This window comes from Hippopotamus amphibius, chromosome 1, assembly GCF_030028045.1.
Source record: "Hippopotamus amphibius kiboko isolate mHipAmp2 chromosome 1, mHipAmp2.hap2, whole genome shotgun sequence".
Classification (NCBI taxonomy): domain Eukaryota; kingdom Metazoa; phylum Chordata; class Mammalia; order Artiodactyla; family Hippopotamidae; genus Hippopotamus; species Hippopotamus amphibius.
The window spans coordinates 13,891,465-13,913,622 of NC_080186.1; the positions used below are offsets into that span (position 1 = coordinate 13,891,465).

The 22,158-nt window shown below is 48.6% G+C and overlaps 1 protein-coding gene across 1 annotated transcript; it reads left to right on the top strand.

Annotated features, from left to right (window-relative positions):
- The first annotated feature begins 2,304 nt into the window (after window positions 1–2,304).
- On the top strand, window positions 2,305–4,695 carry KLHDC7A (kelch domain containing 7A). The gene has a single exon (XM_057747278.1). It carries the CDS (start codon window positions 2,305–2,307, stop codon window positions 4,693–4,695), a length of 2,391 nt encoding a protein of 796 aa, XP_057603261.1.
- Window positions 4,696–22,158: the final 17,463 nt, after the last annotated feature.

Sequence of the window (22,158 nt, forward strand, 5' to 3'; positions counted from 1 at the left end):
CCACCTCTGTGAATGACTGGGAAGGTGAGATGATTTCACTCATGCAAAGTACCCAGGATTCATCCTCCTTTCCCCTTTCGCTACTGACCTGGACGGTCTGGGGGCCACTGCTCACCCACCACCTAGGGGCGAAGAGGAATTCTCAGCAGACAAGTAAAAATGCTGACTTACTTTCCGTTCCTTTACCCATTGGAATCTCCTAAGATGATGATGAAAAATGAGGGTTACCTGGAAGCCACCCCAAACCTACTGAACCAGAAAATCTGGGGGCAGAGCTTGGAAATCTGCTTTTCCAACAATAATCATAAATCACTATTTTGACCATGATGGAAAGCGAGGAAATCCTGCTGCAGGTCACCAACAGGACAAGCTGAGAACACCTGACTCCTGGAGCAGTCATACCTGTTGGGGGAATTCAGGTCTGTAAAATTCTGGAGTCTGGAAACAAAAGATTGATGTCCCCATTTACAGGGAAATTGACGTAACCTTGGAGCTGCCATAAAACCGCATCTCTCCCAGATGGGGCAGTGAACAGTAGATGAGATTCAGACAGAGTGTCCATCCCCATCCTTCCCGAGGAAAGGCACAGTCATGTTGGCTTTTGTCCCAGTTGTGCCTCGGGCCCCAGAGTTGAGTTTCCTTGGAGACTCGGAATCCAGCACAGCAGTGCATACATTGAGCCACAATCCATGTGATGAAGGCTAAAAGAGGCAAGTAGAAGAACAAGAGAACAAGGAGGAAAAGATGATGCCAGGAGGATGGAGGCACCGGGAAGGAGGCACAGGAGGCAGCCTTTGACCTGACCCTGAAGTTTGGAGGGATGTGGACCAGCAAAGGTGCAGGAAGGCAGTCTGAGCCCCAGCCCAGAGCCAGGCATGCATGGCAGTGATCAGGAGATGATTTTGGAAGGTAAACTCAGGCTGCAGCGTGGAGGGCTGTGAACAGCATCGTAAGGAGTCACGATTTTCTCCTAAAGTCAAGGTTTCAGAGCCAAACTTCTCCAAACATGTGTTTCCTCCACAGAGTGGTTTCTAGTCTCATTTTTTAAGTTAAATGCCAACACTTAGAAATCGAGAGTGATGGCATCACCACCTAGACTCTAAGTGTCCCTGAAACAGTGGGGCCACGCAGTGCCGGAACCACCTGCCTGGGCACCAATAGCCCCTACAGGTAACATGAGGCTGAGACCCCTCCCTTGGCCTTTGGGGACCCTGAAAGAACCTCAGTCTGGGGAGAGGCAGTATCACACTTGTGCTTCCAAAGGTCCAGCTGATGACAATTAATGTGAGTGACGATGACCCCGACGATGAGAAGGAGGAAGAGGAAGAAGAATGGCTGACATTTACTAAGCTTTTACAAGGTGGAGCTCAGCCCTATGGCCTTTACACACATTAACCCATTTTGGTCTCACCACAACCTTATGAGGTCCTGTTACCCCCATTTTTCAGATGAAGAAACTGAGGCACAGGGAGGTGAAGTCGCTTGCCCAAGGTCACACAGCTGGTAAGTGACAGAGCCAGGTGGACCCAACCTGGAACCCACAGCATTGGTGAGATGGGGGGTGGGTGAGTCTCCCTTGGCCTCTGACTGTATGAGGTTGTCTGACTTGGTGAGAGAGGATGTGTCCCATGTCTGTCCCTGATCTGGGTACTAACGCTGTGTGAAGGCCGGTTTTCTTCATCAAATTGTCAAGCAGGGAAGGAGGGCAGAGTCATTCAAGAGCCCGGTCAGGTGGCTTAGCTCCAGTGCCCGGCTCAGCCTCCCCTGCTGCTGACTGTGGGCCCCACCGTGGGGACCAACCGATGTCAACAGGAAGCAAACAGACCCAGGAGGATCTCGTGCCACACCTGCCACAGCTCCACCTGCCCCACAAGTCACCACACCCAACCGTCCCAGCCCAGTGGATTTGCAAAAGAGAAAACAGAACACACACACACATGATCACCAACCCCGTACGTTTCCTGGCATCGGGTGACTGTTTGGTCAAGAGTTTCCTCCCTCTTTGTGTGCCCGCTGGACACTCCTAACCCCCTCCAGCTGCTGCTGGCTCGGGTGCCTCCCACTCGCAGGGAAAGCATCGAAGGATCCAAGGAGGCCAGCCACCGCGACCTGCCAGCCGCCGAGCCCACTGGCCACCCTCTGCCAGCTCAAAGTCACCTTTGCTCTAACTCTTCCCCTGGCCGGCCGGCCAGAGCCAGCCCAGAACCCCCTCCTGTGAGCCCAGCAGGAACCAGGAACCGTCCCCTATTGGGCAATCATTAATCGGATTCTTCACATTCCTCTGCCCCAGGTCGGCTTGGGAACATGCTCCCCAGAGGAGGAGGAGCAGAGGCCCAGGACTGGCATCTGGACATGCAGCTGATGGGCAAGGTGGTGCTGTCTGCCGCTGCCCTGCTCCTGGTGACCGCAGCCTACAGGCTGTACAAGTCAAGGCCTCGCCCGGCCCCACAGGGGGGCGGGAACGCCAAGGCTGAGGCCAAGGAGGAGGTAAAGGGCTCCAGGCAGCTTGCCATCCAGGCGGCTGTTTCCGGGGCGCCACAGTGGGGCCTGAGACGCCGGAGGGGAAGCAAAGGGGCCGGAGTATCGCTGGGCTGTGGCTGGGAGAATCCGGAGGGCTCTGGAGTCCTGGCAGCGGGAGCCTCTTCGGCAGACTCAGAAGCCCGAGAGGTTGGGGAACCCAAGAGGAAACGGGCTAGTGAGGAGCAGGGTGGGCAGTGCCCGGACTCTGACCTGGCAACTCCTCGGTGCCGTGGCCAGGAAGCCGGAACAGCTGCTGGAGGTAAGCCCGAGCGGCCCTATCACCCCCTTTGGTGCAGTGAAGCCCAAAGCCCCCCAGCTGGCCTCGCTGCAGTGGACGGCAACGGTGTGGGTGGTGAACAGGCTCTATGGAAGGACAATGGACCCCCCAAGCCGCCAGGGGCCGGTGAGCAGGAATCCCCCCACCAGTGCTGGGCGGCCCACACTGAAGGCGAGAGTGACATGAACAAGAGCTGGATCTTCAGCCACGTGACGGGGGTCCACCGGGAAGAGGCTGGGGCCCTCCAGGCTGCCTCGGACATGGGCCTGGCCCTGCGTCAGCAGGAGGGAGCCACTGATGCCTCCTATACCTTCTCATCCGTGGCCCGGCTTCGAGTGGAGGAGAATTTCATATCAGAGAAGGTGGAGGGGGTCAGGCCCAGGCTGAAGGGTAAGGTGTACGATTACTACGTTGAATCCACCTCCCAGGCCACCTCCAGGGGCAGGCTGGCCCCCAGAACAGCAGCCCTGGCTGAGGCTCCACCCCCTGTGTCAGTGTCAGGCCCCCTGGGAACAGGGGCAGCCTCCGGAGACCCGGCCGATGACAGAGTAGGTGGAGCAGAGACAGCCGCCTCCCCCCAGCCTGTGCTGTCACCGTCCACACATGTCTTCAGCAGGAAGGAGAGCCTCCTTCAGATCATGGAAAACCCGGAGCTTCAGCTACAAATCGATGGCTTTGGGGACCCCCCTCCATCCTGCCCAGACCAGAGTGCCCCGCCCACCTGCCCCATATCCTGGGATCCTTCTGGGTCCAGCTCAGCTGGAGGCAGCGAGAAGCCCCACGTGCACTTTGTGGCTGGGACCAATTTCTTCCATCTCCCGTTCACCCCTGGATCAGCCCCAGATGTCCACCTGGATCTGGGCAATTGTTATGAGGTGCTGACCTTTGCCAAGCGGCAGAACCTGGAGGCCCTGAAGGAAGCCGCCTACAAGGTGATGAGTGACAACTACCTCCAGGTCCTGCGCAGCCCGGACATCTACGGGTGCCTGAGCGGGGCAGAGCGGGAGCTGATCCTCCAGCGACGGCTCCGGGGCCGCAAGCACCTGGTGGTGGCCGACATGTGCCCCCAGGAAGACTCCAGCAGCCTCTACTGCTATGACGATGAGCAGGAAGTCTGGCACCTGCTGGCCTGTCTGCCCCCCGAGGCTGTGTCCCGGGGCTGTGCCATCTGTAGCCTCTTCAATTATCTCTTCGTGGTGTCCGGTTGCCAGGGGTCCAGGCGCCAGCCCTCCAATCGCGTCTTCTGCTACAATCCGCTGACGGGCATCTGGAGCGAGGTGTGCCCTCTGAACCAGGCCCGGCCACACTGCCGACTAGTGGTCCTGGACGGACACCTGTACGCCATCGGGGGTGAGTGTCTGAACACGGTAGAACGCTATGACCCTCGCCTGGACCGCTGGACCTTTGCCCCGCCGCTCCCCAATGACACCTTCGCCCTGGCGCACACAGCCACGGCGTGTGCTGGAGAGATCTTTGTCACCGGTGGCTCCCTGCGCTACCTGCTGCTCCGCTTCTCGGCCCAGGAGCAGCGCTGGCGGGCAAGCCCCACGGGGGGCAGCAGGGACCGCACGGCCGAGATGGTGGCGGTCAAAGGCTTTCTCTATCGCTTTGACCTCCACCGCAGCCTAGGCATCAGCGTGTACCGCTGCAGCGCCAGCGCCCGCTTCTGGTACGAGTGCGCCACGTACCGGACCCCTTACCCGGACGCCTTCCAGTGCGCCGTGGTGGACGACCTCATCTACTGCGTGGGGCGCCAGTGCATGCTCCGCTTCCTGGCCGACTACATCTCACCCAGGTTTGTGCCCGAGGAGCTGCAGAGCTTCCCCTCCCCGCAGGGCACCCTCCTGCCTACCGTTCTGACCTTGCCCAGCCCTGACGTACCCCAGACCAGGGTCTAGTGGCCCCTCTGCTGGGCTCCTTCTGCAAAATTAGAGGCGAAAATCATCCCCTACCCATCGTTCCATGGGCCATTTCTCCTGATGGGAAATCAGGTGGCCCAGGAATCTGGCCAGCAAGAGGTGAATTCCAATCCTGCCACCTCCACTGGCTGGGCTTCTTAGCAGCGTCTTTGCCCTCACTGGTCTGCAGGAGCCCAGTGTGAAAATGGAACTCGGGACTGGTGCTCTGAGGCCCAGGGCACTCACGTCTGCAGGGATGACCACCACCTTTCTTGAGGTCTAAACTGGGGGGCCAGGGGTGGATGCCAGGACCTCAGCAAAGTTTGGGAGCACGGCCTTATCACTGTCACAGTTCCAGGGGCAAATTGACCCTCAAAGACCCCTCAAGCTGACTCCACCTGATCTGCGCCAGCCCTCTATATGCTGCCAGGGCCTCTTCCTAATCACTGGCCACTGAGCCCCAACCTCCAAGGTTCCCAGAAGCACCAGGGACACACAGATGGGGAAAATCAAGGGAGGTGGCTCCAGCAGGACCAGAAAGGGGCTCAGAAGAGCCCCAGGGGGCCCAGCCAGAGGGAGAGATGGTTGGAAAAGCAAAACAGCTAAAGTTGGAGATGCCTATGGGAACTCTCGCCTGCAGAGTAAATTGACCAAAGCCCACTCCACTTTTTCGCATTGCATGCAATTCTAGTATACTGGAAGGAGGAGAAACCTCCGTTTTTAGCATCCATTTGTAAAGGCATATCTTCTTGCAGGGTTTACTGAGAATACAATTGATTCTGAATACAAGGTTTCATGAGAGTGAGGAAAAAACGTGATCCAAGGACCATCCTCTGCTGGACCCATTGTTATTTGACCATTGCCCTCTCCCCAGATCTCAGACCCCTTCACAATACAGCTCCCCACGCAACCCAGCCCTCACCTTGGGAGCCAGGGACAGCCACTACCAGTCAGACCTTCAGGTGGTTAGAGGAAATGGCATCTTTTGCCCTCCCTGTTCCTTGCAGTTACCTGGTCTGCCTCATCAGACAGGAGAAGACCAGGGAGGGGCAGGTCTATGATGGAGCTGGGGAACTAGAAGGTTCTAGTGGTGCATCAGGAGGCTGGGATCTCCTTTTACATCAGGTTTAGTGAATTCTCAAAGGGAAGAAACCCTCCAACCTCAGGAAGTTACCTTTTCTTCCCAGAGGGAGGGGAGAGAGACTGGTCCAATCTATTACCGCATTCCTGTTTCATCTGCAAGGGAGATGCACATACAGACAGGAGAACAGCGATGCTCTTGGTCCAGTCAGAAGCCAGGGGAGTCAGGACTACTTCTAAAGTGACAAGTGGCATGAGGAAAGAAGCAGACAAGGGAGGTGCACCAGGGCAGGCTGACAGGAGGGGAGACAGGAATGCTCAGACTTCAGCATCCCTATCTTGAAAATCGGAAGGACCATCTGTGTCTTTCTCTGCCTGGGGGATAAAAATGAGCACCTAGAGAAAGTTCTTCCCAAGTTCCCGGGGATCCTGGCAGGAGCTTGTGTTCACTGCACGTGCTGGGGCTGAGCTGGGGAGGGGGGGTTCTTTTTGGAAGATGCAGGATTGGAATAAAGAATGAGAGGAGGTTGGTACAGAGATGAAGCCTTTTCTTGGACCACACAAGGCCACCTTCCCTATTCTAGGATCTGGGAGGTGAGGCTGCTTAGTTTATTTCTAAACTGGAGGCTGGGGGAGGAAAGTTAGCTGGGACTGTGGCTGGAGCCTGGGGAGAGTGACCTCCTCCCCATTCCCCTCCACCACCAAGGCCATGCTCAAGATCAGAGTCAACACTCAGGCATGAACCTCCGAGGGACCTAGGGGGATTAGAGATGTGATGCCAGGCAGGGGAGAAGGGTTTACTCAGGAGGAGAACCCCATCTGGGAGCTGGGGCAGGTACAACCAGATCCAGTCCTGGGACAGGTCTCTGGTAAGGATCCAGGCAGAGGACAAGACCTCAACCAAGCTGGATAGGGTGTGGGGGAGGGCTCCAAGCCAAGGGCGAGCTAGGGCTCACTCTGGGAAAACTCCCAGAAGCCCATTGCAGACATATGGCAGGGACTAGGGACCTGGATCAGGGATAAGGCAGCAGAGCTTGTTCTAGACCCAGTGGTGGTGGACGTGGGCTTCATGATGAGAGGGAGAGCTGAGACTTGGGCCTGGGCTCAAGTATGCTGCACATCTCATCTCTCTCCTATGGTCCCATGGCAGACATCACTAACCGATCACCGTGTCTTTTCTCATTTAGCTCTTCCAATGGCCTCAGAACTGTTTCCACATGGGGCCCCAGGCAGTCATTACCAATAGATTAGAGCTAGTGTGTTTCTCACTCCTGGCCTGGGTCTCCAGAGCTGGCTTTACAGATGAGGGTGGTCAGGGCCATCGTGTTAGGACAAGGTAGTTCAGGGGGCCTGCAAAGACCTCTGGGGCTCGGATGGTCAGGGTTCATTTAGAGAATGTTTAAACCAGGTGCTACTCCAGGTACTGGAAATACAGCACATCCCTGCCCTAATGGAGCTCACATTCTAGCTGTAGAAAACAGGCAATTAAAAGAAAACAAATACATAAACAAATAGAACCCACACTGCATACAGGCCGCAAAGAAAGAGAAGGCAGGGAAGTGGGATTGTGCAATCAGGCTCCCTGATAAGAAGACGCTGGGCATAGCCCTGAGTGGAAATCTGCGAGCTGCAGAGACCAGCGCTGGCCCAGGGCCTGGGAGGGCTGGCTCTGCCTCTTGAATGGCTTGGCCATGCCAGCGGGGGAGGGCAGGGGTGCCTCCCAGGCGCTCCATCTTGGTGTGCAAAGAGGGCAGGAGCCCAGATATTCTGCTTTAGCCTTTCCTGTAAGAGAGAGAATCCCATTACACCAACATTTGTGAAAGAGGGTCCTTGGGTGGAGGTAAGCTACATTCCCAAGAAAGAAGCCGAGTTTGCACATTTCAAGGTAAGGGTCAAAATAACACAGACACACCAGCCCAGAATGTGTGGCTGGGTGTCAGCAAGCCCACATTGCTCCATGGGACCAGAGCCTAGGATTTCCACTTGACCTTTTTAATAGCCTAGTCTGTTGCCCTCTAGCCATCAGCCTCGGAGTGGCCTGTGTGTCCCTTGGCTTCTCCGTGGGTCATCTGTCCTGCTTTCCCGACGAGTTCTTTCTTCTTTAGGGAAAAAAAACCAATAAAAAAAAACTTCAGTTTGGGTTGCTTTGCATGTTAGGCCAACCATGCCGTTATAGAAAAAAAATGGAAAATAGAGAAAGGTATAAAGACTCTCTCCACTTTCGCCACCCAAAGACAAACCCCCAGCTGTGGTGCAGGTCCCTCCGGTCTGCTTTTCCTATGTGTGATTTTTGTGTGGTTTGATTTTTGCCTAGGTGTGATTATGCTGAATATACAATTCCGTTGCTTGCTTGTTTCACTTAGCTTTATAGAATAAGCATTTTCCCGTGTTATTACAAACCCTCGGTAAACATCATTTCAATAGTTGCACAATATTCCACCCAGTGGACCTGCCACGGTTTATTTAAACATTCCCTCCCCTCCTTCGGGCCTGTAGATTTTTTTCTGTTGGTTTCTTTTTTCTATCATAAATAAAACGTCCTTTGTTTTCGCGTTCCTCTCCGTCTGAGGCTTCCATCAATATTTACAAGAGCTCAGCCTCGCTTCTGTCTGGAAGAGCTGGCTGTTGAGACAACCACAAAAACCACAGCAGTTGCCTGGGGCTGGGGCATGGGCCCTGCTTGTACTGTAGGGCACAGAGCTGCCCTTCGAAATGACCAGTGAGAAAGGCAAGGCTGGAGACCCTCCTGTCCTGTGGGATTCGTGGAGCCAGGATGTAAGACAAGGACCCCTGCTCTGCACTTGCCAGACACTGAACCCCTCGCTTTCTACACCTCCCCTCATTGATCCTCACAAGTCCATTTTACAGGTGAGAAAACTGAGGCTTGGTGAGTTCAAGGAAACTTGCCTCCATGGCAAAGTCCAGAAGGCCCCTAGTTTCCTTAAAAGCATCCTTGAACCTGGCCTGCCCACTCCCAGCCCGATGCCCTTTCCATTCCCCTACCATGAGGCACAGAGCCAAGGACTTGGCTTCAGCTGCCTCCTGGGCTGCCCCTAATCCCTGTCCATCCCCAACCAATCAATTCCGTTCTATCCTTGAACTTGGAACTCAAAAGGAATTGTCTTAAGCTCTATGATCCTCCATATCTGCATCTGTAAAATGGGTTTGCTACTGCCAGCCTCGAGAGGATGTTGTAAGGACTAACAAGAGAACGTGTATAAAGCACCTGGCCCAGGGGCTGCTCCAAATTCAGTCTCAGAAGAAGCAACATTTTCTGCAGGGAGGGTGTTCTGAGCCAGCTGGGGGGAGGGACCTCTCATACTCCCAGTCCCCGTTCTCAGTGCCCTGGCTCCCAAGGAAGGAGGCTGTCTGACATCTAAGTTCAAGAGGCCCCATCTTGTTTAACAAGGTGTAGGGATTGGGGAAGGATGCTCAAGTTATGCATATTTTAGACCATCCAGGCTTTGAGACAAGCCTCTACAACCTTCTAACAGAGTGAGTGACTGGTTGACTTGAGTTTCCCAAGCTCAAAGCGTTAAGCATTTCCCCAGTGCATCTGACAGCAGTGAAGAGCTTCGGAAGCTTCTGGGAGCCCCTGGAAACTTTGAGAAGGTGCAAGGTGGGGGGGGCTCCTTTCTCTTACAGATGGGCGGCAAGAGCCCCTCAGAGCACCTGGGAGGCCCGTGTACTGTCTGGCCTGCAGACATTCTGAGCCACAGACAGGTGCCTGGCCCTTCCCATCTTTATCAGCCTTACCTGGAAGAGCCCTGTGGCCCCAGATTCACCCTCAGAGACCCCTGAAGCTGCGGCTCCAGCCGGGAGGAGCCCCCTAGGCAGACGGGAGGCTGTGGTGGAGGAAGGAGGATGAAACACAAAGGGAGGAGGTGTCTTCAGGGAGCAGAGATGAGGCAGCTGGGGAGCCAGGAGCAAGGACGGCCTGAAGGCGAGTCTCTACAAACAGCTCCGAGACTCAGGGTTTTTGAAGAGTGGGATGTGGGTCAAAATAAAGCAAAAATGAAAAAGCAATCAAGTCCCGGTCGCCTTTTTGTGAGGAGGGAGGAAAGAGAGACATAGATCTTACACCAATAATAATAACGACCTCACTCCCCACACGGGGCTCTGTGCAAACAGTCAACCATCGTTCCCTCATCTAATCCTTCCCGAGTCATCGCTGCCTGAAAGTGATTATCCTCATGATACGGGGAGGAAACGGAGGCAAGACGCTTCACAAAAATTAAAAGTTGCTAATTAATATCTGTTCTAACATCTACCTTGTTATTATTAAAAAATTGGAAGAGAGAAATTAGTCACTGTCAATATGTTTATTGAGCACTAATTGAGCGCTAATAGGTGCTGTGCTTATATGATCTCATTTTATTCTCAAAACTACCTGGTAGATGGCAAAGCTGGCCAAATTCTCCCCTTCCCATTAATTTCTCCACCCTTGAATCTGGCCATGGGACTTGCTTTAAATAGCCTGGGCACTGGGTTTACTGTCTTGTGCTTCTTAGAAACCCTGACGTTTCTACCAGTTGCACAAGCCCAGGCTAACCTGCTGGACACACAGGAGACACGTGACCGGTTTACCAGTTCCCCCAGTCCACTGCCAGCCAAACAGCTGAGCCACTGAGCACCAGCTGACCACAGTTGCCCAAGTGAGCCCAGCCAAGCCCAGCAGACCACCTGACTGAAGCCATTCAGGTGTTGCCTGCCTATCAGTAAACAAAGGATGATACAGCCTTCAAGCCATCACATTACAGCAGCTCTGAGGGAACTCAGGATGGAGGCAAGATGCCCCCCATTTAGCAGTCAGCTGCTGCAGCCACCCCTAAAGGTACACCCTGAGGAGACTCAGAATGAGAAGCACAGGATACTGGCCCCAGATAGCGGAGGTGCATATCAAAGGAATGGTTTCAATGAGCCCAGACTTTGCATCTTCCCATACTTAGAAAAGCACTAAATTCCTTAACTCAAGATATCTGGTTTTCTTTAATCTTTTGATGTTCTGACTATCTATTTTTGTTGCAAAACTCCTATATATCCTGCCCCCACGCCTTGCTTCTTTGGAGCAGTCCCTCAGAGCTATCTGAAATGCTGTGTTCCAGGCTTAAGTCCTCAGTTTGGTCCACCGAATAAAACATAATTCTCAACTTTTAGGTTTTGCATTTTTTTTTTTAGTCGACAGTGCCAATCCACTGACTCATGAGTGAAAGAGTAGGCTGTGGGTTTAAGCCACTACAATTTGGAGTGGTTTGGAACTCAGCAAAACACAAGTGATATAGCAGTCCTGCAATGTACACACTATTATCACCATTTTATAGCAGAGGAAATTAAAGTTCAAGAAAGTGACCTAACTTTTCCAGGATCATACAGAGAAAGAGGCTGGGACACCACCCCAGGTCTGCCTAACTCCAAATCCTGCATCCTTTATCATTCAGCCACATGGTTCTGGTTCTGTTTTTGCCAGAACCAGGGCACTGGGGTCCCTCTGGGGGCACTGACCAGGGAGGGGGCTTGGTGCTCTGCCCCCTGCTATTCCCACAAGACCTAGGTCCTCACCAGGACCCAGGACCCATCATCTGTAAGAGGGTCACTACAAGCCAGCTCACAGGAGGATCTTCTCAGAAATAGTCCGCTCCTTGAAAAATAATCACTAACACCTATTGTTGGTCAGACTCTGCTATAAGCACTTGACTTGCAGTAATTCATTTCTTTCTTAAAATAACCCTGTGGGTTAGAAAAGTTACTATTGATATTTTGCACCTGAGGAAACTGAGACTTAGAGAGTTTAAGGAACCCGCTCATGACTGTGTAGGCAACATGTGATGGACCCTGTGATACCCCAGGGCCAGCCCAGCATCATCAGGAGACAAACCAGCTATGAGGACAGGGAAGGCTTTACCTCCTGTCCTCCTGCCCCGCCGGCATATCAGAGTCAAGGCCTTGACTGCTCCCTGAGTCTCGTTCACACTAGTGTCCTCAGTGTCTGGTCCAGGACCTGGCTTGGGGCAGGGGCTCAGTGACACCTTACCAAAAGAAGGAATAAAAGTGCTAAGTGCAACTGTTTGAGACAGCCTGGCTTCCAGGCTGCTTGGACCCCTCTTGATCTTAGGGGCCTAAACCCCTGCTGGTGTTTTTGTGAACTCCCTATAGCTTCCTGGTATGGGTTTGATCCCTGGGGTGGGGATTGGAAATCCAAAATCCTGAGGCCACTGGCCAAACACCACAGCCCTTCTTATCATGTGACCCAACACTTGCAATCACTCAGAAATTTATACAGAGATTTCAAGTTCATCATCGTCCCATTTCACAAATGAAATAAATGAGGCTCGGAGAGATCTCACAGCTGTGATGTCAATATTCACTTATCAAGAACCTGACAATGTGGTCTCAGCGTCCCCGGCCCAGACACTCCCCACCCCTCCATCAGGGTGCCCCACGCTGCACACGTAACTCTCCCCTACCCTTCTCATTCCACAGCCTTGGCCTGCAGGTCCGCTGGCCCCAGTGAGTCCCTGGTGGGTGGCAAGGATGTTTTGTCTGCCTCCATCCTTGGTGCCAGCACAGAGCGGCCACACAGCCCGGCTCAGAGGAAGCTGAGTTGTGCTGTTGTTTGAAATGCACCGTCAGGTACTACAGCTGGGTGTTCAGCACTGCCCAGCCTGGTTGCTTTCCTGTCTCCAAGAGGGACTGTTTCATACCTTCTGCTTGTTCCTCAAATACCACCCCCCCAACATTGGCACGCAATATTGGGGTACAGGGAGGCCCTCTGTTCTTCCAGGGAAGAGCACGATGACCCACACTAGGGGCAGGCTGTACTGCCTGGGGAGGTACTGCTCCTGGGAGGGCCCAACTGGCAGGAGTTGGTGTATAAGTACCCCGGCTCCCTCAGCCCCTGGTGGAGAACTCAGGCTCAGATATAACTGCACTGGCTCCTTTATAACATCCCTTAACAAAATCACTCCAGTCCACTCTGGTGATGTTCCCACCTGCTCCTCCCTCCTTCCAGAGACCACAGAGGAGGCACACCCTCCTTTCCCCTCAAGCCCACCCCCTCTTACTTTCTTTAGGACTTCACACCATGGTCAGCCCTGCCCCAGCACCAACAACCTCCCCCATTTCAGATGGACACTGGCATCTCCCAGCTTAAAAGAAAAGCCACTTTCACATGATAGTGCAGTAAATAAAAACCATGACTATGCTTCAGAAGGTTAAAAACACTGCACAAATATAATGCGTCTTGATTCGTAATGAGAGTCAAAGTGATGTGGCATCTCTACGTTCTTGAAAACAGTTTATCCTCTGAATATTTGTGACTGTTTCTCCTGCAATCATGTTTATACTATCACATTCAACAACCTTGACTTTGTAGAAAATACAAGGATTAGCTTTAACTCGCCCTCAATTTGAATCATGATGAATTCTGAGTGAATTTATAAAAACAAACAAACAAAACCCCTGCTTTTACAGAATGCTTTCCATCTTATCTGAAGGAGCCAACATGTTGGATTCTACATAGAACCATTTAAACCCATACCTGGTATCTTTGAGCCACTTGATTTCACTTCCCAAGCCCAGTCTCTCTCCCCTGGGCCACACAGTGGGTTGGGTGGTAGGGAATGATGGCAAAGTAGGGCAACATCAACCTCAGAAAAACCCTGGGAGGTAACGTCTTTAAGTTGCCTCTTAAAAAAATACATTTTTTGTTGGGGTAAAATACACATAACACAAATTTACCATCGTAACCACTTGAAAATGTACAATTCAGTGGCTTTAAGTACCTTCTCAATGCTGTGTGTCTATGTTTTATCTGGTTACAAAAGATATACAAATATTTATTCTAGAATATATGATTGGGAAAATACAGAGAATCCCAAAGAAGACAGTAGAAATCACTTCCACTCCGAAATAATCATTCTGTTTGTTTTTTTTTCAAGAGGTTTATTTATTTATTTTTGGCTGCGTTGGGTCTTCGTTGCTGCGTGCAGGCTTTCTCTAGTTGTGGCGCACAGGGGCTACTCTTCCTTGTGGTATATGGACTTCTCATTGTGGTGGTTTCTCTTGTTGTAGAGCACGGGCCCTAGAGCGTGTGGGCTCAGTAGTTGTGGAGCACGGGCTTAGTTGCTCCATGGCATATGGGATCGTCCCCGACCAGGGATCGAACCCATGTTCCCTGCTTTAGCAGATGGAGTCTTAACCCTGCACCACCAGGGAAGTCCCCCATTATTGTTTTTGACATTTTTGTTTCCAGTCTCTCATTATCCATAATTTTAAAAATTAAAAATGGGATCCTACTCTGTACTTGCTGTGTAACCAGCCTTTTCTCCTATTAGAATATTGTGAGTACTTTCAAGTTTGAGGAATGTATCACTGGATTTCTTTTTATTGTGATAAAATAGACATAACATAAAATTTACCATTTTAGCCGTTTTTTAAAGTGTACAGTTCAGAGGCAGTAAGTACGTTTCCACTGTTGTGCAACCGTCACAAGTCCATTTCCTGAAACTTTTCATCACCCTAAATTGAAACTCCATGCTCATCAAACCCTAACTCCCCATCCCCACTCCCCACCCCCACCCTGGCCACAGTAAGTAAAAGTTGTCTTTAACTTTGGAAAACATCCCTTACAAGAATAAAGAAGTTCTCTGCTCCATGAGCATAGATAATTGGGAATGTGCCTTAAGCACAAAAACACACTGGGTTTCATTCATTCTGGAAAGTTCCACAAACTACACAGAGCCCAACTCAGTGGCATGCTCTGGGGCAAAATAATCAATAGCTTATTTCTCAAAGACGTTTTGTCTCCTCATTTCGGTGGGGAAAGACAAATGGAAAAATAATCTCTCTGTTCCCTATGAACTTCCTCCATCCTCACACTAAACTCATTACTTTTGGTGCTTTAACAAAAATAGAGTTGGGACAGTTCAAGGAATAAAACATGTTAACTATTGTGTTAGGTTGTGGGTCCTGATTATGTAATTATATGCGCCCTTAAGATGGGTGTTTATTAAGCATCCCCTCCCCGCAAGATGCTGGGGTTCTGGTTGTGAATAGGTGGGACACATTCTCCTGGGGAGGCCAGGAATATGCAGCTGAACAACTATGTATGATAAAGGCAGGTTGGCTTAAGCTCAGTGCAGGAAACGAATGGAGTGTGATGGAGAGTGACAGGAGGGATGTGGTTCGTGGTGCTCAAGGTGGGTTCTCGGAGGAGGTAGCAATGAAGCTGTGATATGAACGATGAGAAGGACTTGGCCTGGAGGAAGAAAGACAGAGAACGAGAACAAGGGGAAGAGGAGGAACTGCCAAGAACAAGGGCCGTGTATCCTAGCCCAAGGGAAGGCCAGTGTGGCTGGGGAGGTGGCAGGAGGCGGGGCAGCCAGGTCACGCTGGACACTGTCAACTGTCAGCTGGAATAAGAAGTGTGGATTTTATTCTCAACCCAGTGAGAAACCTTCAGATGATTTTTCATTTTGTTTGTCAATACGCTTTTTATTTCAGGAGAGTTTTTGGAACGTAAAGTTGCAAGGGTAATACAGAGAATCCCCACATACCCACTATTGCTAAGATCTTACATTAATGTGGTCCTTTTGTCACAGCTAAGGAACCAATATTGATACACTGTCATTAACATAGGTCTATACTTTATTCAGATTTCTTATATTTTTTCTTGATGTCCTCTTTCTGTGTCAGGCTGCCATCCAAGATGCTGCATTACTTTTTTTTCTTTTTTTTTTTAAATTGAAATATAGTTGATGTACAGTATTGTGTTAATTTCCACTGTACAGCAAAGAGATTCAGCTATACATATATATACATTCTTTTTTATATTCTTTTCTCCTATGGTTTATCCCATGGTATTGAATATAGTTCCCTGTGCTATACAGTAGGAGCTTGTTGTTTATCCATTCTATATGTAATAGTTTGCATCTGCTAATCCCGGACTCCCACTCCATCCCTCCCTCAAGCCCTTCTCCCCCTTGATAACCACAAGTCCATTCTCTTTGTGATTCTGTTTCTGTTTCATAGATAGGTTCATTTGTGTCATATTTGAGATTCCACACGTAAGTGATGTCATATGGTATTTGTCTTTCTGTTTCTGACTTAATTCACTTAGTATGATAATCTCTAGGTCCATCCATGTTGCTGCAAATGGCATTATTTCATTCTTCTCTATGGCTGAGTGGTATTCTATTGCATAAATGTGACCACATCTTTATACATTCATCTGTTGGTGTACATTCAGGTTGTTTCCATGTCTTGGTTATTTGAATAGTGCTTCTATGAACATAGGGGTGCTTAAGAAGCTATGTTACTTTTAGATGTCATGTCTCCTGAGGCTTCTCCGAGTAGTGACGGTTTCCCAGACCTTCTGTGTTTTGGGTGACCTTGACAGTTTCGAGGAGTACTGGTCAGGTATTTTGTAGACTGTCCTTCAGTTTGCTTTTGTCTGATATTTTTCTCATGGGTTATGGGTCACCCGCCTGGGGTTATGGGTCATGGGAGGAAGACCACAGAGGTAAAGCCCCATTCTCATCACATCATATCAAGAGTACAGACAATCAACATACTGATCACTGTTGACGTTGACCTTGACCACCTGGCTGAGGTAGCATTTGTCCAGCTTCTCTGCTGTAAAGTTTCTCTCTTTTCCCTCTTTCCATATTCTGCTCTTTTCAGAAAGAGTCACTGTGTGCAGTCTGCACTCATAGGATGGGAAGCTACGCTCCGCCTCCTTGATGCAGGAGTAGCTCCATAAATTATTTGGAATTCTTCTACATGGGATGTTTGTTTCTTCTTCCTCTTTCATTTACTCATTCAATTACTTATGCCAGTAGAGACTCATAGATACTTACTTTGGGTTATATTCTAATACTATGTAGTTTATTTTCTTGCTCAGATTATTCCAGTTTTTGCTACTATGTGCTCTGTCAGCTGACTCCTGTGTCTCTTTGACGTAAACCCATCATTTTGTTTCTTGGGTGTTTCCTTATTTTCTGCCACTACAAGATGCTTCAGGCTCATCTTATATTTTCCCTGCCCAGTCCTAGAATCTGCCATTTCTCCAAGGAGCCCTAGTTCCTTTTTTTTTTTTCTTAAGCCCTTTATTGGAATGTAATTGCTTTATACTCTTGTACCAGTTTTTGAGGTACACCAAAGTGAATCAGCTGTATTTATACATATATCTCCATATCCCCTCCCTCCCACGACTCCCTCCCACCCTCCCTGTCCTGGCCTTCTAAGGCATCACCCATCATCGAGTTGATCTCCCTTTGTAATACAGCAATTTCCCGTTAACTATCTATTTTACATTTGGTAGTGTATCTATGTCTATGCTACTCTCTCACTTCGTCCCAGCTTCCCCTTCGCCCCCACTCCCACCGGCCCCATGTCCTCAAGTCCATTCTCTACATCTGCAACTTTATTCTTGCCTTGTCACTGGGTTCATCAGTACCATTTTTTTAGATTCCATATATATGGGTTAGCATACGGTATTTGTTTTTCTCTTTCTGGCTTACTTCACTCTGTATGACAGACTCTAGGTCTATCCACTTCATTACATATAGTTCAATTTCATTCCTTTTTATGGCTGAGTAATATTCCATTGTATATATGTGCCACATCTTCTTTATCCATTCATCTATTGATGGGCATTTAGGTTGCTTCCATGTCCTGGGTATCATAAATAGTGCTGCAATGAACATTGTGGTACATGTTTATTTTTGGATTATGGTTTTCTCAGGGTATATGCCCAGTAGTGGGATTACTGGGTCATATGGTAGTTTCATTTTTAGTTTTTTAAGGAACCTCCTAACTGTTTTCCATAGTGGCTGTACCAGCTTACATTCCCACCACCTATTTCCTTTTATTAGAGAATAGTATTAGAACCCAAGATCTGGGGCACTGTGTCATAGAGGTTTTTAGGCACAAGGGTGACATGATCTGATTTCCATTCTAAATGCATTCCTCTGGACACTGTGGAAAGAGCGTATTGGTGGGTGGCCAGAGAGGAAACTGTGATATCAGCTAAGAGGATATCACAGTGATTCAGGTGAGAGGTGAGACCCACTTGGAAGAAGCCTTCTCGGAGCTTCCTTTATCTCACTGAAAGCAAACTTCTGCAAATGAAACTATCATAAAATCCCTTCTCTGAGGGAGGGAGTTTTATGGCCATGAAAAAGATCACTTGCATCTGCATAAACAAATATTATCACAAGTTTTCTTATCTCCTGTTTGTTCACCTAGAAACCCATTTGTTCTTCTTATAGAAACCTCTCCTCTCTCCTCTCTTCCCCAAACTTTAGCTATTTGGTGAACTACTTCTTTTGTGAGCTTTCATACACATATGAATAAATTCAGGGGTTATTTTCTCCTGTTAATCTTTTGTCAGTTTAATTTGCATGCTCCCAGGTACTGAGCCTAAGAGGTTTTTCCTCCCTGATAGAGGCAGTGGCCTGAGCTACGCATGGACACAAGTTCAGCTAAAGATGAGTTCGTATGATGGCAACATACCCACCAGATTGTTCCTCTACCCAGCCCCCTTCAGCCCCCAGCCCAGCCTACCTCTACCCCTTGACCCTTCCAATACATTCCCTTTCTTTTCACTTTTCCTGAATTGATTTCTGTTGCTTGCAGCCAGGAACCCTAACCCATAGAGTCTAGTAACTTTCCCCCTTGACCTCTACAGTGGACTCCTACAAGATATCATTCACCATCCCCCAACTCTTACGCAGAGCCCAACACTTGCTTGTTCAGTCAGATTTGTGCTACTCAGTAAACAAAACAGTTGGTTGTGCCATGGGGTACCATCGACAGGCCTATGGGGTGCACCTTGGTAACCCACTTAAGAAAATAAACAGTTTGCAAGTTCTTTTCCCACATTCATTTGCGTGGAAACAATTAGTGTGCTAATTAAAATTGAGTCTTATCTGTTCATTAAAGTAAGCCCAGCAGGACCTCCAGTTGGCAAGATGGGGTTGGCAGGAAGTTGGAGTTTCTCTGGTACCAGAAAAGAAGGCATTTTCATCTCCTATCAAACGTTTAATAATTCAGGTGATTGAGGAATTTGGCTGACCCTCCGTTCAGGCTCAAAAGAGCAAGCTTGGCAAGCACAAGTCCGACAACATCCACATCCCAACTCAAATGAATGAGAATTTGTAATCCTTCTCCTGGTCTGGCCTGGCTGGAGTGTGCCTTGCTCCATAAAGGAAAGGTTTGTTGCTCAAATTAATAGTACAAACAAGATTTCAGAAGGGAATGTTTAACCTACTTAAGAGAACACACCGTTTTCAAGCAATTAGTACTATATGCACACAATGAATGAGCTAATTGCAGATAAGCTTTATTTCTGCTTTGAAGAGGAATCCGGCAGGGCCAGTACTTGGCAACACTTTGCCAACAGTTAGTATCACCACATGTTCGTGCAAGGAATAATGTCACAATTCACTGAAAGCAATCCCTATATTCAGATTTCTAAGTCATTCTCAGTAATACTCACCAAGCCTTAATGCTGGCATCTATAAAACGGGGATGATACCTACTCATAGCCTTGTTGTGAGGAGTTACTAGGTACGTTTATGCCCATAAATAGCAGCTAAATTCACTCTGGCCTTCCCCCAAATTTGGTCAAATGAGCAGACAGATTCTGGGCTCAGCTGCTGATGGGGACTAACAGGCGTTCTGCTGACTCTCAGTTCAGCAGCCATTGTGTTCATGGGATGAAAACAGCATCAGCCTTGGATCTGGGCTCTACTACCAACCAGCTGGGCAACTTGGGACCAAACCTCTCTCCTCTGTGAAATGAGGTAGATGAATTAGCTTTGTGGTTTTAAACTTTAAAAAAAATAAATTTCTTTGCTTGCTTATAGTCTGTCATGGAGGAAAAACTTTTCTTCTGTCCTCTTAGGGTGTGAACGAGGACCTGCAAATTAAACTAACCAAAGATATTAACAGAAGAAAAGGCACACAATTTTTATTAATATATATGTGCATGGGAGTTCACAGAAAAGAACTGAAACTCAAAGAAGCAGTTAGACTCAGGGGATTTGATACTCTTTTAACAAAGGAAAGAGGTCTTCAACCGACAATGAATTGTGGGAAAGTGACTAAGAAATATGTGGGGGGAACTAATGGGAAATAAGGGCTATTTTAATAAGGTTTGCTTATGCAAATTTATCTTTTATCCATTCTCCATCTTTAATAAGAGTTGCTCTTCTCTCCCTGATGCTGGAAGAAGGGGAGATCTTCAAAGGGAAGTTTATGCCCTGTTTTAAGCAGATAAGGGGAGGGCAGAGAATTCTTCTTATATCTGGTGAGTCTCAATTACCTTCATCACAAAATGATCTCATCTCAAAGTGGCATGCTTTGGGGTGGCATGTTCTGATCCCCTTCATTTCCAAGTGGAACCAGAACAAGAATGGACCAGGATGAGTCTTACTGAGTTGAGAGGATCCAGCTCAGAGAGTCCTCTGGCTGAGCTCTCTTGACTGCCAGGGAACGTTTGAGAACCCAGATGGAAAACCATTCCCTCCTCCTTCCTTCATTCCATGAATATTTACTGAGTACCTTCCACGTGCAAGATACTGTCTTAGGCATTGCAAATAAATAAATAAGTAAATGAACAGGATGATTTCAGATGGTGAGAACTGCTATGAAGCCAATAAATTAGGGTGATGTGATAGAGAGGGTCTTCATTTGCATTTCCAAGAAGTCTATTCTGAGGAAAGGATTTGAGCACAAGTAAGTTCATTAAAAAGGTAATTCCCAGAAACGCGAATAGGGGAGTATGAAGTGAGTCAAGGAAGGAAAGAAAATCAATAAAGGAGTTGCACGGGGCTCAATCCTGTTGGAGAACTCAGGAAGCCATTCAGGGCACACCTCGGCATTATCCCACCTGAAGGGAGAGGGGACTGGGGCACTGATCCACCACCAAGTCCTATCAGTCACTGTTTGAGGGTTGCTCTTGGGAAAGAAGGCAGGGGGCAGTAATTCCCTGACATTTCCATGCTGCACATGGGCAGTGCCACTCTGACACCTAGAAAAAAACCCCTCAGGCAGCCAAAGGAGCTGGCAGTTGGAAGTCAGATCAGCACACAGTGCAATGGCTAAAACTAAGGGGCTATATGCCGAGGAGCCATGGTGTCCCTGCAGAGAGCAGGTGGGGGTACCTGCTTAGTGGTTTTCAACCACTAATTTCACAGGAATTCTTTCTTGGTGGGGGGATGAGGGTGAGCCATAAGATTCTGACTATTTTCTCTTTTCCTTTCAAAGAAATTTCAAATTTACAGAAGAGTTGCAAGAATAGTACAAAAAGCTTTTTTTCCCCTGACCTTTTTTTCTAGAGCAGCTTGGTGACAAGATGCTTCATCACTCTCCAATTCTTTAGTATTAATTTATTCCCTGCAAACAAGGACATGCTCCCACATAACCACAATGCAACCACCAAAATCAGAAAATTATTATTGATACATTACAACCATCCAGCCCACAGAGCCCAGTTGTCTCAACAATGTCCTTTATGGCAGAGTGATCTAATCAGGACCCCACATCACTGGAGCTCTCTTCAGTGGACCATCCCTCTGTTTTCCACAACCTTGACCCTTTTGACAATTTCAAGTCAGTTATTTCGTAGAATGCCCCTCAAATTTGGGTTTGTCCGAGGTTTCCCCATAATTAGATTTAAGTTATGCATTTTGGCAGGAATGTCACAAAAGTGCTGCTGTGTTTTTCTCATTGCATCCTATCAAGTGGTACACAATTTTGATTTGTCTCATTACTGGTGATTTCATCATTTGATTAAGGTGGCAGCTGCCAAGTTTCTCCATGTAAAGTTACCATTTTTCCCTTTGTAATTAATAAGTATGCTGTGGTGAGGTACTTTGAGACCATGTAAATATCTTGTTCCTCATCAAACTTTCACACACTAGTTTTTATATCCATTCATATTTCTTGGCAGCATTAGTTATTACTATGACAGTTGCCAAATGGTGATTTTCTAATTCTGTCCTTCCTTCTACATTTATTAGTTGGCTTTCTACTGTAAGACTTTTCTCTTCTCCCCTCTTATTTATTCATTCCTTTATTTATATCAATGTAAACTCATGGATTCCTGTTTTTTTCAGTGGATTATAATCTGTTACTAACAGCATTTATTTTGATGCTCAAAATGTCCCAAATCTGGCCAATGGGGGCCTTGTCAAGCTAGCTTCTGTGTCCTTTTTGTTATTTTCTCATCCTACCCTCAGCAGTCCCTTACTTCCTAGAACTAAAAGATATTCTAGTTTATCTTGTATGTTCCCTGCTCCGTCTTGGAATCAGCCATTTCTCCAAAGACACCTTATTCCTTTTAGTGGAGAAAGGTATCTCGAATTCAAGATCTGGGTG

What these genes read in the sequence shown, in the direction of transcription:
- KLHDC7A (XM_057747278.1), top strand. Translation starts at nt 2,305, where the DNA reads ATGCTCCCCAGAGGAGGAGGAGCAGAGGCCCAGGACTGGCATCTGGAC.